Source organism: Taeniopygia guttata, chromosome 1 (assembly GCF_048771995.1).
Source record: "Taeniopygia guttata chromosome 1, bTaeGut7.mat, whole genome shotgun sequence".
Taxonomy (NCBI): Eukaryota; Metazoa; Chordata; class Aves; order Passeriformes; family Estrildidae; genus Taeniopygia; species Taeniopygia guttata.
The window spans coordinates 105701062-105723358 of record NC_133024.1 but is presented as its reverse complement, the minus strand read 5'-3'; the positions used below and the strand labels follow the sequence as shown (position 1 = coordinate 105723358).

General features: G+C 34.3%; 1 protein-coding gene across 16 annotated transcripts in view; it reads left to right on the top strand.

The window, feature by feature from the left end:
- The window catches only part of DMD (dystrophin), a 1135802-nt gene that overhangs the window by 398201 nt on the left and 715304 nt on the right, over positions 1 to 22297 (top strand). For 15 of the 16 annotated variants that reach the window (XM_072937290.1, XM_041719931.2, XM_041719926.2 and 12 more), the window contains exons 8-9: positions 17439 to 17617; positions 18550 to 18672. In XM_072937290.1, the coding sequence (XP_072793391.1) occupies positions 17439 to 17617; positions 18550 to 18672 (302 nt within the window). The remainder of the gene's footprint in view (positions 1 to 17438; positions 17618 to 18549; positions 18673 to 22297) is intronic. The other variant, XM_041719930.2, reaches the window with a different exon arrangement.

The following is a 22297-nucleotide window of genomic DNA, read 5'->3' as shown; positions in this document are numbered from 1 at the left end:
AACTACAGCAGCAGAAGTGCTCAAGTAGGAGTTTGCTTTTTTGTAAAAAAAGGCTTTTAGTCTGCGTGGAACCTGTTCCATGTGTTGCATAGTGGCTTTGAAAGTCAGTGGGTTTCCATGTCTGAGGGCTGTTTGTAATTGCAGGATGCAACTTCTCTCTAAATAGCTGCCACCAACCTCTTTAGGACTATATTAGCTTTATTTATTTATCAAGAGACTTTCTTGTTGATTGCAAGGAAATAAAGAAAAATTAAGCTACTTGTTTCAACAGAGCAGTTAATGTACTGCATAGTTTCCTCTTTTCCACAAAGCTCTTTGCCCTTCTGGTTTAGTTACCTTATTTTAATGTTCTGTATTGTAAAATTGAAAGAGAGCACTACTTCAACAGTCAGTAGTATTCTTATAGAATACATTATAAATCTGTAGGAGGGTATAAGCTCAGAGCAATGCTGATTTTGTTGGCTATTTAACTCAGCCAATTAGCTTTAGTGCATAAATCCATAGGATCATATACCCCTTATCAGAAGCTGGATTTGAAGAAAGAGGAATTTAGTACGGTCGTTTATTGAACATAACCACTTTCCATAGAGCATGGGAAAGCTGCAGTGCTGAAATCCCTTTAGAATAGTTCTTCCACATTCCTGCTCATTATAAATAATTATGAAACAGGTCCATCAGGTGCCATTTTAAAATATCAGCATCTGCCATCATAAGTGTTTATGGTAATTTAACACTTCACAATGTTTAAATAATGGAATGTGCAACAGAAAAAATTTCATTTATAGTCATTCACACAGAATTGTAATAGAAATAATGAAATTGGGGAAAAAATGGTGATACACTGAAGGAAGAAATAAAATCTTTGTCTGATACCCAAAAGATGAGATTGTGCTCCTTTCTGGTAATTTCAGTCTCTTACAGCATTTCTATGCTATGTTTGGTGACCAGCTGAAGAAATAAAACTTCATTTGCATGCCAGTAACTTTTATGAAATTCTTATTTTAGAGAAAATACACTTTTTTAGAAAGAAAGTTATTTGCTTTGATCAGTAGCTTAATGGTAGCTGGTTTTAATTTGATAAATTGGCATTAGACAAGTGGAATCACAAGTATAATTTTCTAGTTATAATCTGATTTGATGTTATCCTTATTTCAGTCATGAACTGGGCAGTGGTGGTGCATTTTTCACAGCATTGAAGCCAGTCAGCTCTGAAACAATCTCTTTCCTTCCTCCTGCACTGCTCCTCTCTATTATTCTACTGTGAAATGGTTCAGAGAGCTTAACTTGTTTATAAATATTTATTCTGGTTTTGGTCTGGGTTTTATTTTGCATTGGTTTTATTATGGCTTAACTGTAGAATCTCCTTGGAGATAAATTTGCTAGTGCATTCTCAAGGCAAAGAGTTAGGATAGTGCAACATTTGAAAGGTAGGAATTGAAAAAAATGTCCTGGCTTCCCTCCTTAAGGTAAAGATAAAGATAAAAATGTTGTGCAACTGCTTGCTAAGTTTAAAAATTCTCAACCTGTCAGTTTACTTCCCAAAAAAAAGATATACAGAATGTTTCTTACTGAGAATGAAAACTGTAGTTTAAGAGAATATTTTCTTGACTTTTTCTGTTGCAAGAGGTGCTTACTAATATCTACTTTAAAGTCAATGCATGACTCATTTACTATTAATTCCTCACATCATAGGGACAAAGTGTCCACATCAGTGCACTTTATCAGTCTTTATTTTTTCTCTTAAATGTATTTTAGCAAATACTTGTTAGAATATAATCAGTACTGTTTGCCACTATATCACTATATAGTGCACAGAATAATAATATAAATGTTTTGATATTGTCATTGGTTTTAATGCTTTATGCATGTTGACAATATGATGAAATTTTCATGTTTTATATCACTGCAGTTTTTTAGATTGTGTGGCCAAACTGAAATGTTATGTTAACGTGGTCTGACTCTGTGTATACTGTGTATAAAAGGACTTTATTTAGTGACTTACTGGTGAACCTATCTTTGGACTTACTGCTTGAGTTTAAGGAGGCATATACCTGTCACGTGCATAGGTATGGGTACCTCTAAAACCTTACTAGAAAATTGGATGGCTAATTTTTTCTGTTAAAAAGCTATGGATTTAACTGTTTCTTGGAGGTTACTGTGATTTTATATAATCTCCTTCATTTTCTCAAAACATTATTCAGAATTAAACCAGATGCCATGTAATGTACGAATAAATTTTAATGTTTGTAAGGAGCATTATCAATGTACTCTTAGGTATACATTATCTGTTCAGAAAATGTTTCATAGTGTTCATCAGTATAAACTCTGCTCATTTAAGAGGGAAATTACCATTCCTTAATTATTTTTTTATTACTCTTAAAATCTTCTGAAGTCATTTGGGTACTGCTGTGATTCTTTTGGCTGCCTCTGTTTGTTGTGCTCTTGCCCCCTGGTTATATCAATTCTTTCTAAGCAGCTGAGGTGGTGCTTGATGCTCCCTGATCAGCAGTTCTGGATGAGAAATTTGGGGGAAACTGATAGCAATCAACCTCTTGGTTGCTCTTTTGGATCTGACAGAACCACAAGCCTGCAGCAGAGGTTGGCACAAGCTAACCCACACCAGCTCCCAGATGCTCTCTGGAAAAGATATGCCCTGAAGAAGAGCCTGTGAAACAGGTGAGGAAGACAACTCTCTGTCACAGGAAACATCAGAGGCAGGGAGATGTCAGCCAGGGTGAAGAAAAGGAGGCTGATATTTCCTGAAGGGTGTCCTCGATGGAGGCATTCCTCTGCAAAGCTGACAATGTCTTGAGAGGCTTGTTGCTTGTCACTTGGATCCAAGGGGCTGCAGAGTCTCCCAATGTGTGTCTGACCCTCTGGATGCTCCCCCTCATTTGTTCATTTGGGCACTAATCAATGGGTAGTGCCTGGGTATCTAAAGAGTGATTGCAGAGTTCTGGTGAGGATGAAGGGCATGGTGCCTGCAGGGTGTTCTCTCTCCTGCTGGTAAAGAGAAAAAGCTCAAGGAGGACTGGGCATATTTTAAGATTAACTTTTGACTGCAGATCTGTCACAGGTGGGGATTTTGGCTTTTTTCACTGTGGGGACCTGTTTGAGAGCAATGCCTGCTTAACAGGACTGTCAAAGTGGATAAAGAACATCTTTGTCAATGAGCATCTAACCTTATGATGAGAGCTGTAACCTAATTGTGTGAGGAAAGGGGTTCAATAAGCTGAAGAGAAGGGCAGGAACAAGGGAATAATGAAGTTTTTAAAAAACTTTTCTATGATGAGGTGTCTCTCATTTTCCTTATGTAAAAAACAGTACAAAAATGTGCATTAAATGGGAAGGTGGACTTGTAGTTCCACCAGTTGCAAAGCTCTTTTCTCACTGACAGTCCAGCAACTGGGACTCTCATCCCAGCATGCCTGGGATGTTGAAGGAAACATGGACGCAGAAGGTGGGGAAGAGAGGTCGTGTCCTATACAAAATAGGGGCTGGAGAAAATTCTGGGGGGGATTTAGACCAGTCAATGTAGCATCACTGTATTTTCAACAACTGAAGTAGAATATTATCATTTGGTGTGTTAATAAATTTAACTTGGTGAACTGTTCTGAAAGCCAAGACTGCCAGTTCATCTTTGGATTGTGTAGGCAACAAAGTTTTGGTAACTTGGGGAGGTTTTGACATTGGTGTTAATCACAGTTTCTTTATATGCATGTTTTTTTCCTGAGATTCCTTCTATGAGTGATGGTCTGGAACTTAAGAACTTATTTTTTTATTTACTCCACTAGGAATTGAATTGATACTACAGACATATTGCATATTGGCTATTCAACAGACATGAGATGGTCACATGATAGTGATTTTCCGTTCTGACTGCTTGGGGTTTTTTAAAAAGAAATTACCTAGAGGTGAGACACCTCACTGTATATCCCAGAGTTATCTGCTGTTTTTTGAAATACGTAGGGTCTCCATTATGGGTGCTTTATTGTTTGACTACTCAGGCCATGTACAAGAAACAGAAAATCTACAAGCTTTTATGGATTTATAGTTCTCATTAAACTAATAACTTTCTAGAAGTCCATTCCTGACTTTCTTCTCAGTAATATCTGTTGCAATGACTAGTGCAACACTAAGAACAGAAACAAATAATACTTCAAAAAAATCAAACTCTGTCTTAAATCCATAACTCTCTCTTGGAAAACTTGCTAAGGCTAGGACATTTTTATGAGGAAATATCACTGTATATTAACATTTTATAAAAGCAAGGCAATAAAAATACATGTGTAAAAACTGTTTTAAGAGATTACCTGGAGATACTTACTTGCCTCTTCCCTGTTTTCTCTAGCAGGATCTTCAGAAAGCTGTAGCATTTGAGTTTGTTTTAGGATTAATTGATAGAACACAAACATAACAAAAAGAGCCTGACCTGTAATGTTTTTGAACATGTTTAAGTAATAATGTACTATCAGTTTTTGCTATTTATTCCAAGACAGGAGCACAGATACACTATAGAGTTTTTGTAAGTATTTCATTTTGATTCTAGTTGTTTTATCCTCCTCTATTTATCCTGGTGTAGGATGTTTCATTTTTGTGTTACTTGTATACTTGGTACCTTTTTTGCAAGTTGCATTGTTAAATGGTATCCTTGTAACACAAGAGTTTAGATGAAAATTATAACAAACTATGCAGGCAGTAAGGACCTGTTCATGCTAAGAGTTGCATCCCTTTGAACTGAAAATAATCATGTAGGTGAGGCTTAAATTCTGGAATTTGGAACTGCTCACCATATATTCCTTACAATGCCATGGCTATAGTGCTTGAAGTTTAATTTCACTTACGTGAACAGTCTGATTGGAAGGAGGAATCTAATTGCAGAAAGTTTTGGGAGGTTTAACTATGATGTTTGTCCTCTGGTGTTCCTTGATTCAGACTTGTAAAAGAATGTGGTTTGCTGTTGTAAGTACATCTGCTGTATAGCTTTGCTGGTTAGGTGGCATGAAGATTTCACTCTATTATTCAAAGGTTTAAAATACAGTTCACTTCTTATCTTTGTGCTCCAGAACTGAGAAGATCCTAGCATGCCTTCTGCTCATGCTCTGGTCAGGTGGAGCTCAGAGTTGGGAGGAAGGCACTTGGCTCCCATTGCTGCTTTATCTGTCCTTGGCAGACTGAATGCTTCAGTCTGCATCAAATCTATTGCTCTGGATTTGGAAATGTGCTATTTCTAAGCTATTAGAACTTTTAATGTTTTATTAAAAGTGTTTTGTGCAGGCCTAGAATATATATTACTAAAATGTTAATGCTTCAAGTTAGTGAAACATGCCACTTCTCTGTCACAGGTGTCACTCACTTGTCCTATCTGAATCCTGCAGGCTCAGTTTTGATGTAATCACTATATTTTTGGTAAGATGGGATAAATTTTTAGAGCTCTGGGCCAGCTTGCGCAACCTGCTTGGTGAAAACAGCTGCACAACCAGGCCCAAAGATTTTTCAGGAGTTACCCTGTCAAACAAAGACACAAAGCAAAAAGTAGCTAAGCAGAATGAGGTCCATTTTATAATTATTTTGGGATATTTACTTATTATTTGTAGTTAAAAATTGTTGTATATTGTTAGTTTAAAGTTTGGAGAGCTGCTTAATATTTCCTTTAGTTTTGGAAGATTTTTCAGTTTTATGGTTTTGGTTTTTGTTGGCTTTTTATGTTAATCTAGGGAAACAAGTCAACGAGAGGAGACACTGGAAACCTTTGTATTAAAATCTGTTTGTAGTTTTACTACAAGACTGTACACTGTTTAAATGTAAAATCAAAATTTCCCATTGGGTTTGAACATGTATTTCATTTATTTATGTGTTTATTAGACATTCCAGGCTCTGTTTCAAAGCCTAATCTCAGGTCTTCAGAACATTCTGAGTTCTTTGAGAAGGTGACCTCTTCTGCATTATTTTTAGATTATGTATGTTTTCTTAGCTAATAACCATTAAATCCACTCTTTATGTTTGGGCTAAAGTCAGCCTCTCTAGCAGTAGGTAATTAAAGAAAGACTTGAAGAAAATGTTGGCCTCCACTGCTCTCATTTACAGTCCTAGACTCTGCTCCCATAACTGTAGTCATGAATGTTAATCTCTTCATGGCTCCGTTTGAGCCCTGTACCCTTTGCATTGCTTGTTTAATTTCTCGGCCTGCAAAAGTCAATTCTAAAACAAAATGTGGAACTTTTCAAGCACATCTTCTTATGATCCTTTTTTTTTTGTTTTTCCTAAAAATGCTAATAAAGGTTGGTATTTAAATTATTTTGACTTTAAAAAATTTTGTTTCAAAAAACATAGACTAAGGCTTGACATGACATAACCTCTTTAGCAATTAGTAATGCTAATTAATGAACAAATGTATATCCAGTTGGTGAATCTTAAATTTATGTAATTTATTTAATTTTAAAAAGAGATAATTCAAGAAACTATAATTAGTACTTGCAAGTTAAATATCAAGGGATAATATGCTAATGGTGGAATTAGCAGTTCTACTATCTTTTTCCAGGAGTATATATTCTCCTAAACTTTTACATGTTCTTTTTGGTTTTTTGGTTTTTTTTTTTTTTTGCTTAGCCCCTGGTTTGTATATACAAATCCTTCTGCTTATTAAAATATTCAATGACTAATATTTAGATTTAACCTGGTTATTTTTTGTGTTGCGTCACAGTTCTAGCTAAACACATTTTTAGGGCTGTTTGCATTTTCTGCATTAGCATAATGCATGATAAATATGTAATAAAACTGGTTGTTGTTCTAATGCATTCCTAACTCCTATTTACATTATATTGACTGCACTGATTAATCTTCAACTTTCTTTCACATGCTCTGTTGATGTACTATTAGTTGTTAAATATGTATCTGTATGCTATATATGGAAAAGCTCTTTTGCATCATTAGTCTAATGCTTTATCAGAGTTTCTAAGAATAGTCAGACATAACATATTTTTTTTATCATTATTTTGGCCATGTTATTGCATGGATATATTTCCCCATAGTTGAACAATAATAATAATAAAAAAAAAAAAAAAAAAGGGAGTGGAGTTCATAGAAAAGCATGAAAATAAAGCCTGTATTAAAATAGCATAAATAAAAATTTCAGGCAAACATCTCATTATAAAGGTTTTATAGAATTCCTCAAGTTGTGCTGTAGTCAGCTGCTGAATGCTTTGTTTCTGCTCCTTTGCCTTGCTCATAACCTTGCTTTCTCAAAGCCATAAAATTTTCTGCATTTTAGGCTGTATTTCTTCAGGTTTGTTGTGTTGTCTTTTGTTCTTGTGTTAACATAGTCCTTGAGCTTGGTGGGTTTGCTCTGATTGCTTTCACCCCATGATATATTTCTAAGGAGCACTTGTGTAGCTGCTCTAAGCCTTTCTCTGACTAGGCTCTCAATACAGTTTTGTTCTTCTCAACACTGTCTACTTGTGACTAACAACTTGTTTCTGTTCCATTTGTAGTTTATCATCCTTGGACATGTCAGACAAGAAAACAGAATTCCAAATCAAATCTTGTTAATGCTTTGTGGAATAAAATCAATATTATATTTCTTGAAGATGAATTTGGTTTATCTTTCAAAATTGATATTTGGATGAAAAAAGTAACAAGCCTTGCATTTCAAGGCTGTGATCTCTCTGCTCCTTTGAATGCCTAGATGTATTAAGTATTTTCAGGAGGTGCTGTTGTACATACCACTACACATATTTTACATACTTGCAGTTATTTTGTAAGGTTTGAAGAGTGTAATTTTGCAATTTTTGGTTAATTTGAGAGGCTTTGGTTCTGATCTTGAGTGCTTTCTGAACAACAGCTGGACATGCACTACTAGAGCATTAAAATGAGCTGTGCTTTGTTTAGACTGGGATTCCTATGTTATCTGAAGGGTGGTTACATTGACAATGTCCCAAAATTTGTATCAGTTTGTATCAGTTCTAGAAACTCTTGATAAGATTAAATTACCATTTCTTAACATTTCATCTTTGAGTCCAAGCTGACTCAACAAGCTTCTACCATAGCACTCATTCATGAACTACTACAATGCTTATTTAGGTACTAAATATACTGCAGTGGACTAGAGATTGGTGTATTTAAAGCACTAGAAACATACATTTCTTTGATTTATTTAATAAAGCCATCCATGAAAATGTTGTGCTTTGAAATTGCTCCTATACTGCATCATAAAACATTCCTGGAATTAACTGGGTACTGAAATTTTGTTATCCATTTGTTTCTGTGAGTGAAGACCATGAAGACAATTAATAATTTTGAACAGAGAAAAGTGTGAGAGAACCTTTTTATAGTGAAGTAATAAACATGTTGAATAAAAAAGGTGTTACTGTAATACTGATTTATGGGATGTATCTGTCTTGTTTGAGGGCAAATTTAGGGCCCATGCAGGCCGTTCCTTCACAATTTGCCTTCCTGATACACTACTAAGAAGGATTTCCTCCTTCAGAGCACAAAGTAAAGCATTATAGTGCTGCTATTATGCTGACCACTAGATGGTAATTGTTGTAATGTTTTAATACTTATGGTTTTCCTTTTACGTAGTAAGTAAGTTTAATGTATTGTGTTTCACATTTGAAATTTGCTATATTTATTCTAATATTGTTTGATACACACATAATATACCATTTGGCACCCCAGTCACACCTGGCTGCTGTGGTGGCATATTTACAGCTCTTCCATCTTGCAGGGGACATTTGAAGTAAATATTCTAGATATGATGTCCTCAAATCCAATCTGATTCCACCAAGCTGTAGCATTTCAACTTCTTTGGCCTCTCATATGAGGCTCCACACCCATCAGTGTCACACACACTTCTGTTTACTCAGGCTGAGGCTTGCATGGGCTAGAAAAGGCAAAACACCTTCTTTCTGCTGCATGTTTAAAGAAGATTCATTAAAATATTGATTTCTAAATCTTTACATTATGAATTAGCAGACATCCTTGCCCTTAACCTATTTCTCTGCTTCTCCACACTAGCCATGTATAAAATTGTTGAAATGTAAATGGAAGCTCACATTTATGCAAAACAAGAGCAGATGTTTCCAGCCTTAGAGTACGGGCTTAAGAAGTTCTCATTGTCAAGCATGAGCAGTTCTCTTCCTCAGATAATCAGATTTAACTGGTATTTTTTCTTAAATTACATTAAAGGTAGATTTTAAATAACTTCCTGGAAAATGGAAAGTGCATAGTAACCCTTCAGTAAGAGCTTGCATTTGCCAAGTATTGGCATGACACATTTTAGACTGCTTTTCCTCATGATCAGCCTAAGGAAAAAGATCAGCACATTAATCTGTTTGCTGCATTCTTGGTGAAATAATCCCTCAAGTTAAAAATTTGTCCCCTACAATATTTATAAGTTTTTTCCTAACCTGTTTCTTTAGCATTTCAATGCAAGAATGATCTATATATATATAAATTATTAAAATTAGAGTTTCAGCTTTTTGAAGATGTGCATGTAATTTTTTTAAGATATGCTTTTAAAGTGGAAATAGCCTTTATTCATCTGCTGCAGTTAACATTCTCAAAGACCTCATTTGTCATTTTTTATACTGTTTATGTGCAATACATATAGAAGCCCATATTATCCAGGTAACTGGTCTTCATGTAGATGTAGCCACTTCACACATGCAGTGGGAAAATCCAAGATGTGTAGTCATATGACTCATCAAGAAACCTCTTTGAATTTAAAACTGATACATGAATTTGCACACATGAATTTCTGTCAGTGTGGGTTTTCTCTTCTTAAATATCCTGTATGAAACTGAACCTTAATAGCTATGAATTTTTCCAGTCTCTCATAATGATATGGAAAATTTGTCTTTTTTTTTTAAAAACAAACTTGCATGCCCTGTGGAAGTATGGTCTGTTGAATATAAAAAGTATTGCATTATACCTGCAAATGGTACTCTGGTTTAAGTTAGTGGACAACAGGAGTTATTATTAAAGATGCTATTATACACAATAAATTTTGTATTTCTTTTAAGATATCTAGAATTAAATTTACACCTGATCTTGACCTAAAATTTAAGAATTTTCTTGCATAAAACTTTAGCTTTGTTCCTTAAAACTGCTGCTGCACTTTTTTAAAATGAATCAAAACAAAGACAAGAACAACTTAGTTTCAATTTACAGCCAAATTAGTCCATCTTGGACACTTTCTTGTATACATTTCACTCTTTTTTCCATTTTGCTTTTCTCAAGTTTCATCTCAAATCAGTTGTCCGTAAGGTAAAAGTGCAAAGAGGAGGAAAGTACAAGCTACCTGTAGTATCATTCAGCATTCTGTTTTGTTGGTTTGGGATGGAATTGACTTCAGGTGATTTTAGCTTACCTCAAAAATAGCACTTTTCAGATTGGAATAAAAGGAATGTACAGACACTCTAGCATCAGAATCCCTGTTCTTCCTAGTACTGTTTCAAAAGAATGCAGTGTTTCCCAATGTTTTGATTTTTTTTTTTTTTGATTGCACTTGAGGAAGTATTGCCTTCTCTTACTGAGTGTGCAATCACCCATCCAGCACACGGCTCTTTCTATTGTCTATTCAGAATTGGCTGTTTAGATTTCAATTGCCCTTTTCCATTTACCTCACATCATTTTACCTTTATGAAAGATTTTACAAAGAAATATAAGTAATGAATTTATCTCTGTATAAAGATATAAAATCTTTAGTTACAGGATTTCAGTTTCTAATTTTATTTTCTTTTTTTTTTTTTTGTTACTTGTGCAGTTTCTCTAGACCAAATATTTATAAAAGCTAAGTGGAAAATGTACAATATTTTGAAATATTATCCCATTTGCTCTATCAAATATTAGCCTGTTTGAAAATATCTCAATATTCTTAGCAAAATTACAGTTTCAATGACTGCTGATATTACCATTTTTGAACACTATTCCTGATTCAGAAACTGTAGCTCCCTTGATCTGTCTTCACTTTCAGGATTCTTCAGTAGGAACTAGGTGACAGGGTATATTTTAGGTTTTCTTCCTCTGACCCTTCCTGCCCCACCCCACCCCTCACTGCATTTCCAGGTTTTGAAAAATCAAACTGCAGCTTTCAGTCGTGTATATCAGTTTTGTGATTATATTAACTGCTGACTATTATTTGTTATTTCAGCAAATTGCTGAGAGCCATGCTCAGTCCTACCCAATGACAAAAATATTAAAATAAAACATGATATGATAAAAATGTATAATACCCCAAAATTTTAAAACCAGTGTATTATTCCTTTGCTATTTTGACTTCACTTTTCTTTATCTTTGCTGCTAAGACACTTACTTTAGGTATAACTTAACATTCAAAGATTGTGGTATTACTAAATCAATGTTTAATACTGTAAGGAACTTGTAAATGAATAAAGAACACCTTTACTGTTCAGGAGAGATATGAAGTCTGATTTTGCTGGTTTAAAAATGAGAGATAACATCAAGTTCACTTAACCAGGATCGTGCTGGCGTATTAGTCCAAGGCTCCTGCACATTCATGCAGCAAATCAGAACAGACATTCAGACAGATTAAAGGTATGCTCTTCCACCAAATATTTTATTACCAGATACACTTGAATTCTGCAGCACTTTAATTCCACAAAATCTGACCAGTCTCTATAATTCTAAAAGGTAAACACAAATGTGTTAATCTTCTGAGGATATTTTCTTCAGGCTGCTGTTATGATCTTATTTAATACAACCTACAAAGGTCAGCATTTTTAATGTACTCTGTAGGTCTTAACCATTGGGTTTTAAATATTTATTAAGGAAGTCTCTGTTTAAAAACTGACATTTTCTTTTGAGAGTTTCATAATGGTTTAGGTTTATGGCCATTCATGTCTACAGAAAAGGAGAAAAAAATCAGTGCCACTATCTGTGCAACTGGACTGTCTTACAGGCTTCCACTCTCACTCAGTTGTCTGTATGTAATTTGTGCCTTTCACTAGCAGTTAATTTTGTAAAATGTGGATTTTATTCAGCAAAATAATAGACTGTGATCACTATGCTTGTTCATGTAGGCCTTTGAATAGCCTTTGAAAAATTTTGACCATTGCTTTAACTTTGTTTCTAAAATAAAGTTTTAAAATCATCACTTTTAATTTCCACATTTCCATATTTACAGTTCTACAGTATTTCATACATTGATTTTTGCTTATCTGCAATTCCAGGGTTATTCCTTGAGATTACTTGCAAAAATTGCTTTTATTTTGAATTTAACATGCAATCTACTAGTGGAATAAAAAAAGAGAAAATAATTACATGTTTAAAAAAGAAGCAAAAACAGCCAATAATTGTGAGTAGGCACTGCAGTTACTGGCTGACCTTTCAGAGACTGTAGAGTTTATTGCTTCAAGGTCCTAATGGCAGCAGTGAGTGTCAGTAGAGTAAAACATTTCTATTTCTGTGGTTCCTGCTGTTATCATACCATTAGGAGAAACATGGATTGCAGGAAAATGGCATTTTGAGGCCTTGGGGAGACTGAGGGAGAAGTATGTATACATTTAGGCAAAATACCTTATAATCTTTGCCTGATAATCTCATTTGTTTCTTGGTGTTGGAATAAGAATGAATTATATATAGGCTCATGTTTTCACAGTCAGGGAATTAAGTCACCAGTAAGAACAAATCTCATACAGGACTCATGATTCTGTCGTAGCTTAATGTCTGTACATGGAGTTGTTAAATGACCAAAAGTATGCATTTAGAGTAGGAATTACCAAGTTTAAAGTTTCCACTCTTTTTCTTCTTTTTTTTTAAAATTTTTTTCCCCTTAGTTACAGGGGCAACATTTTGGAAATACTTTTTATTCCTAGATTTCTGATGCATCCATTTAGGAATGAAATCTTACTTGTTTTTCCTTTTTTTAGCAGTAAGCCGTTTCATTTTTATTAGTACATTCTCATGCACTTTCAATTGCAAATTTCAGTTCATCCAAATAAAAATGAGATGAAGATATATACCTTGGGTTTTTTGAAAGCTCTTTCAAAATGTTTTGGTCAGCCTTGTCGGGCAGATTACGACAGATTTTTGATCAGGCTTTGAAAAGTTCACCCTTGGCCTTGAGGCTAAAAGGTAAAATAAATAAAAGTTTCGTCTGAGTTGTGGCTGAACTTTTATAAATGCTTTTCTGTGCCCTCATCTTAGACCTTGTGGCTGAGGCTGATGCCACACTAGGAGTGGCCATATGAATGTGGAATATCTCCTGTAATGAATTTACATTGTAGAAATATAAATTTTTAATAATTTATATATCTGTTAGATTTCTGTTTTATCTCAGGCATGTAAGAGCTACTGCTTTCTAAACAGATGCATTTGGAAATAACAGTAAAAACTGTAATAAGTATTAATATTGTATTAATATCTTAAAAAGCCTTTTAAAACCCCCAGACTCCACTCTGATAAAAGAAATACCAACAGCCTTTATTTATAGTGGACAAAAAAACCCCATGTAATCTCTGAACATTCAAAACAACTTTGAGAATTTCTAATATTTTTGTGGAAGGAAAGGCAATTCTTTTTTTTTAGCACAGTTTTTAAAATCTCATTTGGCATAGCAGCAGGTAATATTAAAATACTGGACTTTTCTATTACTATTGTAGGAGAAGCAAATAATATTAGGTGGTGTATAGGATTTAGAAATTAGTTTTCTATGATTTCTACTTTGTGATTCTATTAAAATCCCAGCTGCTTCTGTTGAGGACAAAGGATTTGTTGTATTTTTTTGGGCTCAAGTCTTGTCTTGCTTCTCAGCACTATGTAAGGTAAGGTATGTTTCAGAATTTGTCTCTCAATCTAAGGAAACCAGATCAGCAATTTGTGTACAGAAATATAATCTTTCTGGCAGTGCCTTTAAGCTCTCCCCTTTCAAAGCTATTTTACCACTAGTTTGATACTAAGAGTAAACACAAATAGTAAAGCCATTTGACATAAATAGTATCAGAACTGTTAGTTGGTTAGAGCTTGGAGAAAGCAAAATATTATTAAAAAGGAAAAATTATATTAGTACCCATGTATTTGAAAATTTTAAGAAACATTTCCATAAACATTTATAGCTTGTGCTCTGTGTGTGGCTTTGTATACATAATGTAACATTCTGTAGGAAAACATTGGATTTTGTTTGTATTGCTAGACCTGTAGTTGTTTGTATGCAGCATATTTGTGTTTTATATCATACTAATTTTCAGTTATCCCTTAAAGTTTGCAGTGATTTGATCGCTGACCAAACGTATGGATGCAAGAACCAAATCACTTGTGAACTACAAGGCTTATAAAAATTGGCTGCTGTATCACTTTTTGAAGACTTTGATGTATTTAGAAAGTAATTAGTTTGAGAACACTTCAGGTTTATTGTAGTCATCTTCAACAAGCAGTCAAACTTTTAGTCATGTTCATCAGAAAATGAATATTTCCTAATAAAAATCCAGTTGCAGTGAACTTTTATCAGTCAAATTGCTTCCCAAATTAAACCTGTAATAACACTTTAAAGACAACTGCACTTAAACAGCAGTGAATTTGGGTTATATTTCATTATTTTAATGTTCTGGGGTGAACTCGAATCTTTCTGCTCTTTTGGTACTTGTTACCAAATAACTGCTTTTCTTAATGAACAGAATCTTACATTACATTAAAATTCGTGGTCAAAATTGAGATTTTATGGTGTCTCCTCAGACTCAGATAGGCATTTTGCCTGTCTTATATCAAACTAAGTGTTTTGTTTAATTTGTCTGTATTTTGTGAAATATACTGGAGACTTTCCCTGGACAGACTAATCTCTCTAAATGGTCGGAGGTGAATATGTTTTCAGGGGGAGCACATAAAGGTGGGGTCTTGCAAAGTAATTTTGTTTCTTTGATGATAAAGGATTCTTAAAGAAATCACATGTCTTAATAAGTAATCCCATGGATAGGAAAAGGTATCAAGAAGAATTGTCTGAATGATAGGTTTCCTGTGACATGTTTAAGTCACTATTTTCTTTAGAAAAATATTAATCTGTCAGCATAAAGTTTTGTACTGACAAAATTTCCTCTCAATAATTGGAACACTCATCTTGGAAACTTATCCAGTACTTCTTTTTTGTAACTGTATCTTATTAAAGAACTTGGATGGTTTCCAGAGCTTTCCAAAGTCTTTCAGATTCTTTGTTGATAAAAATGTTAATATAATTTCCACTAACCTTATATTGCTTCCCATTTTAAACTCTATTGACTTGTAGTCTATTTTTTTTTATTCATTCATTTTATTCTTTTCAATCCTGCTCTGGATAGTCTTTGTCAAGAAAACGGATGACAATTTTCTGAAAAATTGCCTCTGAGTTGAATTTAAGATAAATTGGTCTGGGGAAAAAAATTAAATTCTGGATAATTTTCTTAAAACTAATATTGGAAAAATGGCATAGTCTTAATATCTTGACTTAGTTTTATTAAAAATCTGTATTTTCCAAGAGTTTGAGATTAGTTTTAAAAAGGTATATATTGGTTTGACAGATTTTTTTGCCCCATAAATGAAAGTAGACATATTTACAAAGAAATAGTGAACTTCCTTGAAAGAAAATGCTTGAATTCCAGTTTATTTACTGTCTAGCTACTAAGATTTCAAATAGCCATCAGACTCAGCAGGTGGTAAAGGTAGTATATCAGACTAGGATACAAAAGAAGAAAATATGAAGGTAAAGTATAGCAGAAGTCATTCCTGCTCTGATAATTCAGGAGCCCATAAAAAGACTTTTGAGAGATAGCTTGATATTCCAGGCTTTGCAACTCTGGTTGTTTAGCTATTTGTTGTGATTAAATAATTAAATCCTTTCCTATGTGCCAGTGGATTTTGACAGCTGCAGATGTACTTTTTATTTGTCAGACAGAATGAGCAAACAATTTTTTGGCATGTATATTATTTGCTAGGTACTCATGTTATGTATTGTGTGAAATATTTCCATAGATAAATAGTAAGGTATTTGCTCATTTTAACAGGACATTTTGAAAAGGAGAGTAATGAGCAAACAATAGAAAAAGCACAGCTGGTACTGACCATCCAGTGTGTACTCTTCCCTGTAGGAAGGCATGGATATGCATGTAAACATCAATTACTAGTGGGCACTAACTATAACAAAATGATGTTAGAATATTCAAGAGAAGACAAGAAGATGCTTGTAGTAAAATACATATATTATGGAAGTGGGAATGTTAGAGGGAATATACCATTTTTCCAGCTAATGCTGAGTAGAACTAAATCTTCAGCTGCCTCTCATAAAGTACCAAGCAAAGATATGGAGATGGGTCAGAAAGCCAAACCAAAATTATTCATACAATGTCTTTTCTTAATTTCCAGATAAATGTGAAGCTTTTAATGCAAGGTGCCTTCCCACATTCTGGGCAGGGAGAATGACATGCCACATTGTAGAATCATCAATTTATTTTATTTTTTCTGTGAACTCGAATCTTAGAATAAGACTGGATTGATCTAAGACAGTAAAAATTCATGGTTCTTGGCTTTTTGCCAGTGCTCATGTTAAAACATTTATGGAATTAATGATAAATGTCTTGTACAAGTGTCCTTTTACATCTTGATTCACTAGACTGAATGTAGGAAGTGTCAATGGCAAATAACAAAGGAATAATTTCAAAGAGCTGCCACATGCCTTACATTTTTACAAATCGTTATTGACTTGAATTGTTGAGTCAGGGAAAGTGCTTTTCCTGCTGATGTATAATATGGCTATGTGCAAAATCTGAGATACTCTTTGTGTTCAAGCAAAGTTTTTTTGTACTGACTGTTAAAGACTATAGAGATTTTACAGGGGTTTTTTTTAAGAGTTTTTCTATTATGTATTTTAATGTCTGTGAATACCATGTTCCTTTGATGTTCCACAGATTTCATGAAGAATGCAAGACTAAGTAGAATATAAAAGCTATGTAGCTTTATTGTAGTGTGATGTCAGTTGTTCGTTTTCATGAACGCATTCACAAAAAAACCTGATAAATATTTCTTCCCCCTACATCATTGTTGCTTTCAGTGGCTAAATGATGTGGGGAGAATGTAAAAGGCATGACTTGGAAAAAGGTTTTCCTTACTTTTTTTATAATTGCAGTATTTATACAGCACAAGGTAATACACTTTTTCCAATGTCTAGTCCTGCTTAATGTGGATCACAGTGTCAAATTGCATTTTGACACAAGAAATATAGATTGAAAGTTCATGCTGAATGAGGTAACATTATTTATATAAACTTTGGCACCTTCTCATTGATATGCAAGTTTATTCTGCAATTTTGGGACTGATGATAAGGTTCTAATTAGTCTCTAGAGTATTCATGTGGACAATAGATTGCTCATTAGCTTATCAACTTTCCATTAAACTAATTGGCTATTCCTCATGTCAAATGTAGAAACTGAAATGACACATGTTAATTTGCCTTCCAGATGTTGCAACTGCCTATCCAGATAAAAAGTCCATCTTAATGTACGTGACTTCGCTCTTTCAAGCCCTGCCCCAGCAAGTCACCATGGAAGCCATCAGGGAGGTGGAGATGCTGCCACGGCACACAAGGATCACTAGAGAAGAGCACGTAGAAGTACACGAACAGCATTTTTCACAAGAAGTGAGTTTCACTTTTCTGCTTTCATCTTGCTGCTCTAAAGTGGTTGTTTCCCTGCCTACCCCATGAGTTTGATGTTAAATGGCCAGTGGAAGGCAAAAACACCATGTGCATAATGGGCAAAGTCTCATCAACAGGCTAGTCAGATGTACATCTCTGAATGTACTTTCTCAGTGGTTTTCATCTCACGCCAGACTGTGCTAAAAATTACTATTCAGCAAGTTCTTTGTACTTCAGTTGTACAGCATTGTGCATTTTGATGGTGGCAGGACACCTCAAGGAAAAACAAATTTGAGGAGGTTTATATTTAAAAGGTAGAATCATCTTTACCTTTTTAGAGAATAGCTGTTGACATTTCTCCATAGTCATAAAATATTGTTAATTTTTTAGCATTTTATTTACAATGACTTGCATTTTAAAATAATCTCTTCTTAGTTTACTGTTGTCCTCTCATGTAATAATTGTAATTAATTTCTGATTGCAATGTCAGTTTTGTTTTTACTGAAACCATCAAACAGCCTCTGCTGCAGTGTTTAGTGCATTTTAGGCCTAGTTTATGTGTGAATTTAATCTGTATGTTGGGTATGGGATTCACACTTTCTTTTAGAATACTGGGCAGATACGTATTGGCTCTGTTTATTCAAGAGGTAACAAAAGATCACTTGCTTTTTTGAGCCTCTGTTTGTAAATTATAAAGAAGCTTCACTTTGCATTGGTATTCTGCTGATGTTGAGTCCTGACAGTTTGTTGCTTTTGGAAAGGGTTTCAGATTAAATGAGAGGTTTACTTAATACCATCCCTTTTTGCCTGGTGAATACCAACACTGACCTTGAAAAATGATCTTCCTGCTTCTTTTTCTTCAGTTGCTCTTAAAATCAATATTTGCTCCTACAGTCCATGCTCCTACCCATATGTACATTCTAATTTATTCGTAGATCACAGTCAGTGCACCCCAGGGACCTTCGCCTTCTCCTAAACCGCGCTTCAAAAGTTACGCGTATGCACAAGCTGTGTATGTCACATCCCCTGACCAAAAAAGGAGGCAGGTTCCTCCACAGGTAGTTTTTTGAGAGATATGTTTTGTTATGCTCATGCTCGGAGTGAAATAGCTCATGCATTTTGCTTCTACCTGATCTTAATGACCCGCTTTTTCCAGGATGTTTTTCTGTCGAGTGTTTACTTTTTCCTGTCTATTTCTGCATGGCTGGCAATAGCTGTTGTGCTGATTGTAGGGGATGATTAACATTCAAGCATTGCTGTTTCAGAATCATAAATTTCTTTCTTTGTTCAGTCATTTTTTAAAATGGTACATACATTGCCTTAAAAAAAAAGTATTAGAAGAACAAATCTAACATAAGCCAATTTGGCCTCTATTTTATTGCAGCCACAGGTTTAGTTATAGAATAAAAAGAGCCATTGGCTTTCTCTTTCTTTTTCTAACACTTCCTATTAAAGAAAACAGTAAGTGATGACATTTCCCAAAAAGTTACTGTAGTTGGAAAAAAAGGTGAAGCAAACATTAAATTTAACCCTGTATTATTATATTTCAACAGTTGTCATTTTTATCACAAATGGCATCTTGCTCGTACTGAGGTTAAGAGGTTATATTTGATTTTTTACTTATTTGTTTTATTTTATTTTTTACCTTTAAATAGCTGTGGTGTTTAATAAAACTTGTTTCAAGTAATCCTTATAATGAGAATTTCAGTAGTTGAATTTTTAGAACTTTTGACAAGTATGAGACCCAAAGGTCACATTGTGTACTGCAATGTGATTTCCTTTCATTACTTCAGGGAGAAAAGATCTGTGTCTATGTGGTGCTACAGTCTGAGTTTGCCTCTGGGTACTTAATTCTGTCTAACATCTAAAAATCTATTGCAAAATTATACTTCTATTCAACACTGTATTCAAATCTACTGTTCAAGTGACAGGTGTTTTATTGAATAATGACTTCCTTTAAATACTCCAGGACAGAAACCCTGTGCACACAAGAATGAGCCCTACCTACATTATTCTAACATCAAATGTGTTGCAGTGATGAGTCACACAGCTTTGAAAAAAGATGTTTAAAGTGATCGTAATTGTTTTGTTCTTCTTAGAAACTATGCAGATATTTTAAAGCAATAAAAAGGTATTATACAGAATAGATTTTTTTTTTCTTTTTCTTCAGGTACTTTTATTCTGATCAGTTGCAGGTTTTGTCAGCCACCACCATCAAAAGTAACGTATAAACTGAAATAAATGAAGTCATTTCTACACAAAGCACGGCTGCTGAAATTTACTGATATAATTTGGTTATTCAGTCCTCATCTTGCATTCTAGTTTTCAGATCTCTTCTTCTTGAATTTGGAAGCTTCATCTACTACACTTTCATGCAAGAATTAATACAATATATTATAATTCTACCAATATGACAGGAGCTGAAGACCTAACCAGAATCTGAGCCAAATTGTGCTAGAGCTGCAACAGATATTAACAAATGAAAAGCATTCACTTAAGATTCCTTTGGAAAAGCCAGCAGGCAAATTCTTATTATAATCAAGATAAAGTTGAATTACATAGAATGGTAATTAATATCCCAAATCGATATATGGAATTCTTAGTCAGTGGTTATCTTTTTGCCTTCAGCTCTGTATTTCTTAAAGAAGAGCTGTTTTCAACCTATTAAAACAATTTTATAATTCTGGTTAAATAGTGGTTCATAATTTTTTTTTTTTTTCTCCAGATACATGGGGCTGGTATAACTTAATCCCATCTATTTAAACTAAATAAAATAAATATTTTTTTCTTCTCATTTCTTAGTAGCTTTTTAATTTTCTTCTCGCTATATTTGAATTTTGGATACCATTATAAATAATGCAACTCCCTTTAGTTTTTCAGTAAAATCTACTTCTTTAGGGAACTGCAATAAAGAAAGCAGGAGAAATTCAACCTTTTTTTTTTTCTCTTGGATTTTTTAAAGCTTAAGAAGGCGACTCTAATTACCATCTAGTTATCAAAGAAAAGTTTATTAGATTTAGTTGACTGTTGCTTGCTAATTTCCATGGTATTTTTGGTGCTGTCATAGAGAAGCAGTTTTCACAAAGTATTTTGGTTTTCTGTTGAAATCATGGAAGCATTATTTTTTTTCTGAGTCTCTGCAAAATTTCAGCTTATAGGACTTGAGCATTATAATTTCCCCAAAACAGTCATAATAAAATAAGACCTCTTTCCAAAGATTTTGATCATGAGCCTTCAAATTTGACCAAATATAGCTTTTGATACATGGCATACATTTGCTTCATATGTCAGTTGTCAGAAATTGTAACAGATATGAATTGTGATTCTCTGAGCTCCATAATGGTGAGAAGGAATAACATTTCCTTTCGCACCATCATTTGTCAAAGTTCTTTCTCTTCTATCTTCTACTCTTGTTTATTCTTTTATGTCACATTTCACTTCATTTCACTTTCTTCATCTTCACTCTTCCTTGTAGCTTCACAACTTGTGTGCCTTCAAATTCATTCTTCCTTTCTGAATTTTTACTCTGTCACTCAGGAGGATACTTGCAAGACCTAGTATTTCCATTGTGCAAATTGTGGCCAGACAAGTTTTGCTTTTTTTAACTGTGATGTTCCTCAAATTCAAGGACAATCATTGCTCTGCAAACCTGTTCACTCAATGCCTTCTTGTTCAGTCAGTGCTTCACCACTTCTGGTTGAAGGAGTAAAATCTTTTCAAATGCTAACATGAATAGCAGTTTTTCTGCTAAAATTTAAGAATCCTTTACCTTGTTTACTTGGACAGTGTTCATAAGCTCATGATCTTGGGACAAGAATCTACTTCTCAAACCTGAATCCTTGAATTTCCTGAATGAACACTAAAAAAGTTCCAACAGAAAATATTTATGTTGACAGTTTTTAGATGGCAGTTAGTGCTTGGCAATTACAGAAGGCTTGTCTGAAATTGCAGGTCTGTATTTTGTCTTGTATGTGTTCTCTATAATAAGGCTTCATTTACAAATATCCCGCTTAATGTACAAATAAAAGGATCCTCAAGTAATTTTCTGAGACATTTCAGAATCTTCATTTAAAACTAGTCATTGTCTTCTGTTTATATTGATGAAAGTACAGAGGTTTGTGTTATTCTTTATCTTGTTGAACATCTGATCAAGAAGAATGCTGTGTTTATTTTCCATTTTAGTTTATCAGAGCAGTTCTCAGTATTGATCCCAGGCCAAAACTCCTGTCTCACTGCTTTCATTTTGACTTGCTCTACAGGTCTTTTAAATTCCTTGGGGGTGGTGACTCTACCACTTCACTAGGCAGACTGTTCCAGTGCTTGATAACCCTTAAAGTGACAGAATTTTTCCCGATGTCCAATTTGAACCTCTCCTGGCACAACTTGAAGCCATTTCTTCCTCTTCTATCACTTGTCATGTGGGACAAGAGGCCAACCTCCACCTCACTAAAAACTCTTTTCAAATTGTTATAGAAAGCAATAAGGTCTTCAAATTTTTCCCCAAACCTCTTTTTCTCCAGGCTAAACACTCCCAGTTCTCTCAGCTGCTCCTCATCAGACCTGTTCTCCAGATTCTCCCCCAGCTCCATTCCCCTTCTCTAGAGGCGCTCCAGCCCCTCAATGCCTTTCTTGTAGTGAAAGGTCCAAAACTGGACACAGGATTTGAGGTGTGGCCTCACCAGT